Source organism: Macaca fascicularis, chromosome 8 (assembly GCF_037993035.2).
Source record: "Macaca fascicularis isolate 582-1 chromosome 8, T2T-MFA8v1.1".
Taxonomy (NCBI): domain Eukaryota; kingdom Metazoa; phylum Chordata; class Mammalia; order Primates; family Cercopithecidae; genus Macaca; species Macaca fascicularis.
This window is the reverse complement of record NC_088382.1, coordinates 19,132,088-19,144,742: the sequence shown is the minus strand read 5'-3', so window position 1 is coordinate 19,144,742 and position 12,655 is coordinate 19,132,088. Positions and strand designations below refer to the sequence as shown.

At 36.9% G+C, this 12,655-nt stretch overlaps 1 protein-coding gene across 2 annotated transcripts in view; it reads left to right on the top strand.

The window, feature by feature from the left end:
- Positions 1 to 12,246, top strand: part of MSR1 (macrophage scavenger receptor 1) — an 85,326-nt gene extending 73,080 nt beyond the window's left edge. For both annotated transcript variants that reach the window (XM_005562649.5, XM_005562648.5), the window contains one exon: positions 10,264 to 12,246. In XM_005562649.5, the coding sequence (XP_005562706.2) occupies positions 10,264 to 10,397 (134 nt within the window). In that variant the 3' untranslated portion in view covers positions 10,398 to 12,246. The remainder of the gene's footprint in view (positions 1 to 10,263) is intronic.
- Positions 12,247 to 12,655: the final 409 nt, after the last annotated feature.

Below are 12,655 nucleotides of genomic sequence, written 5' to 3'. Positions count from 1 at the left end.
TTTGTTGTCGTTGTTGTTGCTGCTGTTTGAGATGCAGTCTCATTCTGTCGCCCAGGCTGCAGTGCAGTGGCGCGATCTCGGCTCACTGCAACCTCTGCCTCCCGGGTTCAAGCGATTCTCCTCCCTCAACGTCCCTAGTAGCTGGGACTACAGGTGCCCGCCACCACGCCCGGCTCATTTTTTGTATTTTTAGTAGAGACGGGGTTTCACCACGTTCGCCAGGATGGTCTCGATCTCCTGACCTCGTAATCTGCTTGCCTCGGCCACCTACAGTGCGGGATTACAGGCGTGAGCCACCGATGCTTGGTCAGAAAGTTTTGTTTTTAAAAAAATGAAATGCAGGCATTTTCTAATGACACAGAACAAAGTAGTGACAGGAACATAGTCTAGGCTGGGTACAGTGGCTCACACTTATAGTCCCAGCACTTTGGGAGGCTGAAGCGGGAAGATCACTAGAATAAATGAGTTCAAGACCAGCGTGGACAGCATAGTAAGATGCTATCGCTACCAATTAAAAAAAAAAGAAAGAAAGAAAGAAAAGAAAAAAGCGAGGCATGATAGCATGCACCTGCAGTCCTAACTACTACAGAGGCTGAGGTGGGAGGGTCGCTTGGGCTCAAGAGTTCCAGGTTACACGAGCTATGGTCATGCTGCTGCACTGCAGCCTGGGTGACAGAGCAAGGCCTGTCTCTGAAAAACAAATTTTTACAGAAAACTAGAAAAAGGTAAGATGAACTTCTCAAATGCCTAGAAGATATTGCCAAGTGCTAATATACTATGATTTATTGAGTAATGAGTATGTGCCAGGCATTGTGTTAAATACCTGCATAGTAATAATAATAGGTCACAATTACATCCTAAAATGATTTTCGTATTAGGCCGGGCATGGTGGCTCATACCTGTTATCCCAGCACTTTGGGGTGCTGAAGTGGGTGGATCACTTGAGGTCAGGAATTTGAGACCAGCCTGGCCAACATGGTGAAACCCCATCTCTACTAAAAATACAAAAATTAGCCAGGCATGGTGGTGCATGCCTGTAATCCCAGCTACTCGGGAGGCTGAGGCAGGAGAATCGCTTGAACCCAGGAGGTAGAGGTTGCAGTGAGCCAAGCTGTACTCCACCATGGGTGACAGAGTGATATTCTGTCTCAAAAATATATATATTATTATTATCATATTAGGTTTAAGAGATGGATTTAAGCAGAAGGCTCAGGTTCTAGAGTCTTCAGATCCCAGAAGGATAATTTAATTTTATGAAGAGAGGAGATGTCAGAAAACAGAGTGGTAATGTGCAGAACTTCTGTAGCCAGGTTCAGCCCCTGGCCCCAGTTTGTAACTTGCACCCTAAAGGTTTACATAGAAGAAACAAAGGAAATAAACAGCTTCAAATAGATCTCTGGAGTTTCCAAATTTTCCATCCCTGTCCCATATTTAGAACATTTTTCCCAGGTTGAAAAGTGTGGGTTTGAAATCATTCTTGCACCTATAAAATTTATCTCCAAAAGTAAAACAGTAAGATATTTTCAAGGTCAACAGCTAGATATTTGCTTTTGTTTTGTTTTTCTTTTTTGTTGTTTTAGAGAAGAGGAAAAAGAAAAAACAATCCTCAACTCTTCATCCCTAGAGAATTGAATGATGCCCTCAGTTATTTAACAAGACTGAGCTCCTAATTTGAGTTTCCACATTGGTCTTTTGTTTTGTTTTTGTTTTTGTTTTTTTGGTTTTGGAGACAGGTCTCCCTCTATCACCTAGGCTGGAGTGCAGGGCGCAGTCTCGGCTCACTGCAACCTCTGCCTCCTGGGTTCAAGTGATTCTCCCTCCTCAGGCCCCTGAGAAGCTGTGACTGCCGGCATGCACCACCATGCCTGGCTAGTTTTTATATTTTTGGTGGCTATGGGGTTTCATCATGTTGCCCAGGCTGGTCTCAAACTCCTTGGCTCAAACTATCTACCCACCTTGGCTTCCCAAAGTGCTGGGATTACAGTTGTGAGCCACCACACCCAGCCCACGTTTCCAAATTGTTTTGTGGGAACAGAATCCATTTCTATGATAACTAACATTCACAGAATGAAAGACCATTTATTTTAAATACATAATCACATAAAACATTTCAAGTGACTATTACCATCTATGAAGGGGACACCCAGAGTTCTAACAGAGGACATAACGATTATTATCCATGTTCTTAGTCACCTGGTAAATGACTGAAGATTCTTCAGCTTTAGAAATAAAAGCATGTGGATGTTTTGGATTCTCAAGATGTGCTTTTGTTGACAAATGAAGTATAAAAATTGCCAGTTATTTAGATAATATAATAAATGCAGACAAGCTCAGTATAAAAAAAGAAAAGTACCCTAAAATACCCCTAGTCTGGATGAATTATTTTGATGCTTACATTATGCAGGATTTGACAACTCTGCCTTTAGCATTGTTTCTTTAAGACAGTGGTTCCCAACCTTTTTGGCACCATGAACCAGATTTATGGAAGACAATTTTTCTCTGGACCAGGGATGGGAGAAAGTTTGGGGATGATTCAAGCACATGACATTTATTGTGCACATTATTTCTGTGATTATTATACTGTAATATATAATGAAATGATTATACAAGTCATTCTGATGTAGATTATACCACTCACTATGTGGAATCAGTGGGAGCTCTGAGCTTGCTTTCCTGCAACTAGACGGTCCCATCTGGGGCTTATGGGAGACAGTGACACCAAAAGTGTGTTGCTTATGTCCGGTCTACTCCATAATCTCATTTTGGTTGCTGTCACTGCAGAAAACCCTGCTTCACTAAGATAAGATGTTGGAAATGGAAGCAACCTTTTCAGTGCTTTTGTGGCAGTTTCAGGATATTCTGCTTTAAAACTTTAATCCAGAAGGTATGGAGATTTGAAGTTGTCTCAGACATACTTTTAAAGGCACCAAATGCAGCTGTACAACTGAAGTACATCAACTCACTTTCCACTCTAAAGCCTGCCCTCAGATGCAGCTTGTCACTTGCCACTCACTGACAGGGTTTTGATATGAGTCTGCAAGCAATTGATTTATTATTGCCTCTGTGCCGTCACACTTCTCTGCTAATGTTAATCTTCATTTGCAGCCACTCCCCAGCTCTAGCATCACGGCTGCAGCCCCACCTCAGATCAGCAGACATTAGATTCTCATAAGGAGCATGCAACCTATGTCCCTCACATGTGTAATTGACAATACGGTTTGTGTTCCTATGAGAAGCTAATGCTGCCACTCATCTAACAGGAGGCGGCACTCAGGCAGTAATGTGAGTGATAGGGGGCGGCTGTAAATACAGATGAAGCTTTGTTCGCTCGCCTGCTGCTCACTTCCTGCTGTGCAGCCCTGTTTCTAACAGGCCATGGACCACTACTGGTCCATGGTCTGTGGGCTGGGGACCCTTGCTTTAAGAAACTAGCCCAGTAGTACAGCGGTTGAGGTGAGGCTTTTTCGTGGAGAGCACGAAATCAAATGGAGAGCAACAGTAGTAGTATACGTACTTTAATTCAAGGAAAACTAGTAAGTGCTGGCAAAATACAACCTGTGGTATGAAAGTGAACAAGACATCATCTGTAGCTTTATTTTTTCTCTCAGCATGAAGCTTTGCCGTGGACTTCAAAGATATTTTTCCACCGTAGTTACAAACATAGGTGAGAAACACATAGTTGGAAGACTATTGCCCTAAAATTGCATTAACTTTAAGGCTTAGTCTCACGAGTAAAATAGTATTTTCCTCAGAGCTTTTATTCATTCCTACTTATATCTCCATAAGATAGGGATTTCTGATCTAAAGAACTGGTAAGAAAGGAAGACAATAGGTATATTGAGATACTAAGAAGAGAATTTTTTTTTAAGTTTAAATAAGAATACAATGACAGAGTTTAGTCTCATGTGAAATTATTTACTTGGCTATGTGAAGATAAGTCTCTCAAGTTTTCTTGACATAATTTTGTCTAAATTTTCAGGAGGCTGTTTGTTTATGGTAGTTGGTGATTCTGTACATTGTCCCAGAGTTTTATTATCATCAAACAATCCTTTTACATTTTTCAGCATCTAGTGAAGCAAACTGGAAAGATTAGGAGTTTTCTAACTTAAAACATTGCAAGTTTAAACTTTAGCTGTGGTTATTGTGTTTCAGAATTTCAATTTCCTTTCCAATAAAGTGAGAATAACACCGATCTGGTGGATTTGTCTTGAAGTCTAAGTTAACTAGCATATGGAAAGCACCACTACAAAATCTGACTCACAATGTTGTGTTGCGCAATACTGAAGGAGATCACTCCTAGCAGCAATACAAACTGTATAATCACACATTTATTTGCTATTATCTTTGAAAGAGTCAGATCACTATTACATTGTATATTGACATTAGTGATATTCCAAGGATAACTCAAAGTAGATATCCCACTAATATGACTTAGATTTTGCTTGTTTGTTTGTTTTATAGACAGGGTCTTACTCTGTCACCTAGGCTGGAGTACAATGGTACAATCACAGCTTAATGCAGCCTCAAACTCCTGCACATTCACATGATCTTCCCACCTTCACCTCCAGAGTTTCTTGGGACCACAGGTATGCACCACATACCTGGCTAATTTTTTTTTTTAATCTTAATTTCTTATCAAGACAGGGCCTTGCTATGTTGCTCAGGTTCATTTAAAACTCCTAGCCTCAAGCAATCCTTCTGCCTCAGCTTCCCAAAGTACTGGAATGACAGGTGTGAGCCACTGCACCTGGTTTGACTTAGCTCTTGTTTCCACTCCCTGCCTAAAGTTCAGTACCAAACAACTAAAGAATAATTATGCAAATTTTAAAATAATAAAGCAAAATGAGCTGAGAGAAAAAAATAGAACCAATATTATTTGCTCTGAAGAAAATGATTTGAAAAGTAAGTTTTATGATCTACTTCACTGGACATTGTATTTCAAGAGACAGGCTTACATTATTAACTGATTGGGGATTTGACATGGCTAACGAGGTTTTTATGGAAAGCTGTTTAAAACATTCCTCATTTTTTCACTCCTCCACCTTAAATTTACAGTTTCACTGTAAGAGAAAAAGAAAAAAGCAATTTTGAATGCAGAGCAGAGACAAGAGACTTAGAAAAATGAGTGGATGAGTAAAGAAGTGAAAGAGAAACATGCATTAATGTTTTAATTATTTATCATTCTCTTAGGAAAGTGAGAAGAATCAGGTTCATATCATATTGTACGTAATTACCAAAATTGAAACAAAAAGGAAAACAAGTTTTATTTATTTATTTATTTATTGAGATGGAGTTTTGCTCTTTTTGCCCAGGCCAGAGTGCAGTGGCACAATCTCTGCTCACTGCAACCTCTGCCTCCCAGGTTCAAGCGATTCTCCTACCTCAGCCTCCCAAGGAGCTGGGATTACAGGCATGCTCCACCACACCCAGCTAATTTTTTGTGTATTTAGTAGAGACGGGGTTTCTCCATGGTGATCAGGCTGGTCTCGAACTCCTGACCTCACGAGATCTGCCCACCTCGGCCTCCCAGAGTGCTGGGATTACAGGCATGAGCCACCGTGCCCAGCCAGAAAACAACTTAAATGAATCCTCTTTATATAATCCCTCATTGCAGAAACAATGTAATTTTTGGACAGTCTCCACATATTTTTTTTCTAGTTTTAAATAGCAAACCTGGCTTCGCAGATAGAATCCTTGTTAGTGTTAAGAACAATTAGTTTTGCAGTTGCCAGTAAAATGACTTACAGTAATAAAGTTTCAAGCATGCTCCTTTAAATAGGTTCTTTCATTTGGATGCACCTTTTTTCTGACCAGCCAAAACAAGTTTAATTAAGTAAGCACTGAGGGGCATCTACTGTTCATCAATGCACAGGGCAGCGAAAGGAGAGTGAGTACTTTTGGCCCTGTATCCAGGCTTTCCAAGCTCTTGTGCCTGTGGCCTCCCTGCAGCAAACTTGGATGAGCTTTATCAGACAACAGTGGTACCTTCAAGAATTTGCTCCAGGTATATCTGAGCCTGTGTGGATGCTGGTGAAGGAAGTAAGATCTGGAGTAACTATTGCATCCTCTCCTGAGTTTAGAGTGCTGAAATTCCAAACCTGAAAACAGAAACAAAAGTAACATCTAAACATAAATGCCATTTAGAAGTTATTCTTAGCTAACTTTTCTTTGCTTTTTTATTACCACTTTCATATACTATAATCAATTTTCTATGTGAAATTTTCAAAAAAAAAAAAATAAGTGCAAACAGAAGGCAATCAAAAAATACAACTCTATACCTCTGAACTATCCTTTAATGAATGGGAGTAAAACTAATCTCAAAGATAAATAAATATATCAAAGGGTCACAAGTCAAATTTTTACATAGTGCTTTTTGTGCGTTGAATGTTTTAAAATGTAAATGTTTGAATGTCAAATATTATGGAAAGTAATATAGGGCCAGTCCATAGAGCTGGGTAATCATAGAAAAATAGCTTTTTTTTTTTTCCATAGAGAAAATAAGTAGGGCTAGCAGAGGTCACCAAACTTGTACACATTTACATAGTCATTATGTTGATTGTGGGTGCATGGGGGTGGGAAGAAGGGTCAAGATTCATGCCTTAACCTGGCTCTCATACCATGCTTTCTCCGCCAGATGAAACATCCTTCCAAGTCCTTTATACTTGAGAACTTCATTTCTAAAGAGCTTGCTTCTTCAGAATCTTAGAATCATGAAATATTAAAGGTAGACAAAGTCTTAAAGCTATGTTACCCTTACCCCTGTATTCTGCATATCATAAAATTGAGGAAAAATAAGTGATTTCTCTATAAGCACAAAACTAGAATCCAAACTATATGCACTATTTACCCATTCATCTCTACTTTGATTCCCACAGTGTTTTCAACTTTCATTCACAATGTTTTTCTCAAAGCAGACACTGTTCACAAAACACTTCCCAACTAGGCTTAAAAGTGATAGAAATTTATGTCACTCAGCCATGACTAGATATAATGAAAATACACATTCAGACACTTTTTACTATTAACGATATTTGCTCCCCCATTTATCTATTCAGCAGCTGATCTCAAATCTCATCATTTTATAATATATCTGGGTGATGTATGAAACTGATTATCTTTTATTTTTCATAGAAATGCTGGTAAGATTAAAGATACCCAAATACCCCAAAGAAATATCAGTATCTTTCATTTTTTATAAAGAGTTAAGAGGATGCCAGGCGCAGTGGCTCACCCCTGTAATCCCAGCACATTGGGAGGCTGAGGTGGGTGGATCACAAGGTCAAGAGATCAAGACCATCCTGGCCAACATGGTGAAACCCCGTCTCTACTAAAAATACAAGAATTAGCTGGGCGTGGTGGTGCACACCTGTAATCCCAGCTACTCAGGAGGTTGAGGCAGGAGAATCATTTGAACCCAGGAGGCGGAGGTTGCAGTGAGCCGAGATCACACCATTGCTCTACAGCCTGAGTGACAGAGGGAGGCTCTGTCTCAAAAAAAAAAAAAAAAAGATATATATATATAAAATATATATATCTTTTATATATATATAATCAATATCATATATCGTATATATAAAATCAATATCAATCCCTACAACCCTCAAATTATAAAAGAAATCATAGATGTATATATGGCTAGGTATACAGGTGGAAAGATAAGAGAGAGAGAAAGAGAGAGAGGAAGAGGATTAGAGACTAAAAACATATCTAAGAAACACACATACTTTTTGTACAGCTTTCTACTGACTAGAAATAATAGTTCAGAGGCACAAAGAAAATAATAACAATGACAGCCCCAACAACGAAAATCCTTGAGTAACAGTTATTATCTAAAGAAATAAAAACAAATTTGTTTTTTATCTCATTGGCTTACACAAGGATAAAATTTTATGAATTTTATACTATCTCTGCATTAATTTTTTAATGCAGAAAACAATTTGGAATGAGATGGAAAATATGTATTAAATAAATTTTTCCCCTGGGCTCAATAGTCTTGAGTATATTAATGTAAAAATAAAACAACAAATCTTTGGAAATTACTTCTATAATTCTCTCTAGACATCTGTGTAACCAATACATATCACTAAGCTTTAAGTGTCATGATGTTCTGTTGCCTGGATCTATTCTTTGTAATTTTGAGAAAGTCATACACCCTTTCTGAGTCTCAGTTTATGTATCTATGAAATGGAGATAATTACCATTATTTAACAAGGTAATTATAAAAAGTAAATTTAGAAATGTATGTGAAAAGACCTAGCATATTACCTTATACACAAGCGCTTAAAAAAATTTCACTGTGTCTGAAACTTTTCCACATAGCAAAAGACAGAGATACCAAATTCCACAATACATTTGTCACATCCATGTGTCCTCAGAGGAAAAATAACCGGAATAAGAATCAGAGGCTCTAGATACGATATTTGCTCTGGCATGATTGCATATGTGATCTCAGTTGCTTCATCTACCTAGAAGATAAGCCCTCCCAGGAAGTCAGTCCACAAGAGTGTGGACTTTGGTCTTGTTCACTCATGTAGGCACTCAAAGCAGATTTGCTAAATAAGTAAGTCTAACAATGAAGGAGGTTGCAGTAAGTCATTGATTAAAGGCAGTGGCTCAGGGTAGACACGGGGTGGGAATGCTATGTGACTTTGAGCACACATAGTTCCTTATCCTCGCTGATTTTCAGTTTCCTAAACAGTAAAATGACACAATAATGGCATTCAGTTTTTGAAATTTATTTGAGGATTCCATGGAATAATACATCAAATGTGTAAGTGTTTCCTGCCACATAAAATTCTTAAAAGAGTGGACTTAAATTTTCATTATTACAACCACAACCTTGGTATTCTAACATTCATGAATTCCCTTACCGCAGTTTCTAAAAACATGTGTTTACATGTCAGCATATTAATCAACTAAATAATGTTTTTCCTTTGCTGTTCATGTTGGGACGACCTTGCTGGTGCTGTGGACATTTGGAGAATTCCCACTCTCAATTTCCTTTTCCTGGATTGTACAAATTCTGCACTGCTGAAATCTAAATTCACTGACTAGACCTACAAAATATAATGCCAAAGCATCACAGTAGCCCAGGTTCAGAATTCATGGAGCCACTCTCACACTCTCCAAATTATGAAAGAGCCATGGCTTTCATCAAAAGTTTAATTTCTGTTTGTTTATACAATTTATAAATGACAATAAATATAATAGATACAATTTACAAATGTCTCAGTACTTTGGCTTCCTCCTGTATTAACATGGGAATAGTCTTACTATTTGCGCAATTGTTTGTATTTGCATGTATTTTTAAGTAGCCCTTTGAGGCTTTCAAAAAGTTTTTATAGACTTTATATACTTAAAAGGAAACACAGATATACAAACACATATACACATAAAAATATGCTCACACATACAATCACAAACACAAAAGGGAACATGCCATGCCTAGTAAGATTAATTTGGGAACTAAAAAGTGTCCCTGGCAAGGTTTCTGATTTTGAGATCATATTCCTTTACTCTTTTCCTTCTTCTGCCTTAAAAGTTCAAGTCAAAAAGGCTCAATACTGTTATAAACACCTCACAAAATACTTGGGCTCTCCAACTTACTATTACCACTCTCTTAATTGATCAGCTCATGAAAACCTTTGCTCTGTCATTTTCTTGCTGTTTGTTTGTGCTTGCAATTAGTAACATTCTTAATCCATGGTTTCCTTACAGGATGGTTTGTAGGCCCTTGGCTGATTAATTAGTTCTACTTTAATTAAAAATAGATAATGTATTTGATAAACCAGGCACACATAAGTTGAAATACATGGGAAGATAAGAAAAGGAGGAAGATGCTTCGATTAAGTTTTCCTTTTTCCAGTTTATCTTACATACAAATATACCCCCAAGATCTTTTGACATACATATACACTTGGATCATCAGGTTATTACATACACTCATGATTATTAAGGCTGAAACTTTCTTATTTTTAGATTAATAATAAAACTAATTTGTCAAATCCTTTAAAAAATTCTTAATCTCTACTTTCATAGAACTGTGTAGGTACTTTGCATTTTAGTAGTTTACAGGTTAACAGTATAAAGTGTTCTGAAGCAGGAGATTAATGTTTGATTCCTACTAGAGAGCACAGAACTTGAATACAGAAAATAATAAACACTTTTGTTGTTTAATTAGTGAAGGAATTAATGGCTTTGCCCCACACGAACAGAAACACTAAACTCTAAATTTACTAATGCAGTTGCGCCTCATTATTGCAGGTACTGGTCCAATATGGCTGAATGAAGTGTATTGTTTTGGGAGAGAATCATCTATTGAAGAATGTAAAATTCGACAATGGGGGACAAGAACCTGTTCACATTCTGAAGATGCTGGAGTCACTTGCACTTTATAATGCACCATATTTTCATTCACAACTATGAAATCGCTGCTCAAAAATGATTTTATTACCTTCTTCCTGTAAAATCCATTTAATGAATATTTAAGAGATTAAGAATATTGCCCAAATAATATTTTTAAATCACAGGATTAACATATTGAAAACCTTCATACTTACCATTTATATCTATATTTAAACCATTTTAACTTCTATAGGTTTTTAAATGGAATTTTCTAATATAATGACTTATATGTTGAATTGAACGTATTGAAGTTTATAGCTTCCAGATTACAAAGGCCAAGTGTAATAGAAATGCATAACAATAATTGACTCCAATTCATAATATGTTCATCAGGAGATTACAATTTCTTGCTCTTTTTGTCTCTGTAATCTATTTAGTTGATTTTAATTACTTTCTGAATAATAGAAGGATTCAGAAGATATCTTTTGTGCCTAGACTGCAAAACCTCCAATCCACACATATTATTTTAAAAGAAGGATGTTATCCAACTATTAAGATATCTCAGTGTGCAATAACTTGTGTAGTAGATATCAATGTTAATGATATGTCTTGGCCACGATGGACTAGGGAGCTTATTTTTCTTGTCATGTATTGACAACTGTTTAATTGAATCATGAAGTAAATTGAAAGCAGAACATATGAGAAAACTTACCATCATAATATTTGTCCAGATAATTGGTGGATCAAAAATGCCACTTGTTAACAGGAAGCTTAGTTTGTTATGTGTTTTAAATTGAATAATTAGCTTGTTACAATTCTAGGACATGGTGGTTAAAATGTAAAGCTCATTACTCCATTTTAACAAACAGAATGCAAACATCTTGAGTGCAGAAGAAAGAGAAATTTCAGTTTTTTGGAGTCTTTTATGAAGTCAGTCAACATTTACAACCGGGGGTGGGGGAGGCCTCTTTAGTCCTAAAGGGACAATAACTCGGAGCATGCCCCAAAAAGTAGCTTAGCAACTTTTTGTTGGTAGTCAACCCATCCCCAGGGCCACAGTGTAGAGTGTGAAAAGCTACCCTGAAAACAGTGATTCTACTCTGAAAGTGACTGTCTGCAGAAAGACCAATAGTTGATATTAAAGCCCAAATGAATTCAACCTCAGCCCTGAAAATAACAGAATTCTTCAAGTTTCCTATGACCAATTCACAAAAAAATGTAATTGTAAACTAGTACTATTATGGAATTACTCTACTGTTCTTTCTTTAATAGTGGCAAATGAAAGCATAAGCTTAAACACTCTTTCATATTCTGAAGTCTCACCACACACAGTAACCAAGTGGTAGATTCACAACCCTCCAACTTAAAAAGGCAAAAACTTACCTTGGAATTGGAATTATTGTAAACAGCCTACTGAAAATGCACTTTTATCATGTAACATTCTTCTACTTGTTTAACATTGCTGATTTTCTCTGGCAGCATAATTTTGTGGTTAAGAGAATGAATTCTGAATGTACACTTTCTGTCTCAAACCCTGGCTGTACTTTCAGCTAGTTATTAATTCTTTGTGTTCAATTCCACTATCTAGGTATTTTCTTCAAAAGGTAAATACAATGGTTTTTGAAAGAATGATGTGCATTATTAGCCTGCTTGGGATGTCTGAGATCAGTGCCTATGGGTTGTTAATACTTTATTGCTGTCTGGTATATGTGTGCTGATTTATCACTTATGCATAGTTACATCTTTAATAAGTAATCTAAAAATCCTTTTTGTATTTGAGAGAATCTATGAAGTTCAGTCCAGTGTAGAAAAGAACCTAATAGCACTAATACAAATTGAGGACTTAATTTACTTTGGAATGTTGAATTGAATTCACTCCATTAAAAAAACAGAAATTTGTGATTTGGTTTTTTTGAAAAAATAGCTCAGCTGACCAGAATGAATGTATTCTACTTGTTGAGCCATCTAGCATCACATTAAATGCAAAATGTATATTTAAATAAAAGAAGAAGAAAAAAGAAAGAGCAAAGGGATGTAGAAAATGAAGAATAACCATTGATATCTAAGGGCCAAACATATTCCACCTAAATTATCTAAATAGCTTCAAATCAAAACTTTCCATTTTTTCAAAATGTATAGACCATCGTAGTTTGTACTCAAGTAAAGTATTACATTAAAGCATGTGCCTATTACAAATCATATACAGTTGACCCTTGAACCACACAGAGGTTGGGAGCACTGACCCCCTGCACAGTGAAAAATCCACATATAACTTTTGACTCCCCAAAAAGTTAGCCACTAAGAGCCCGCG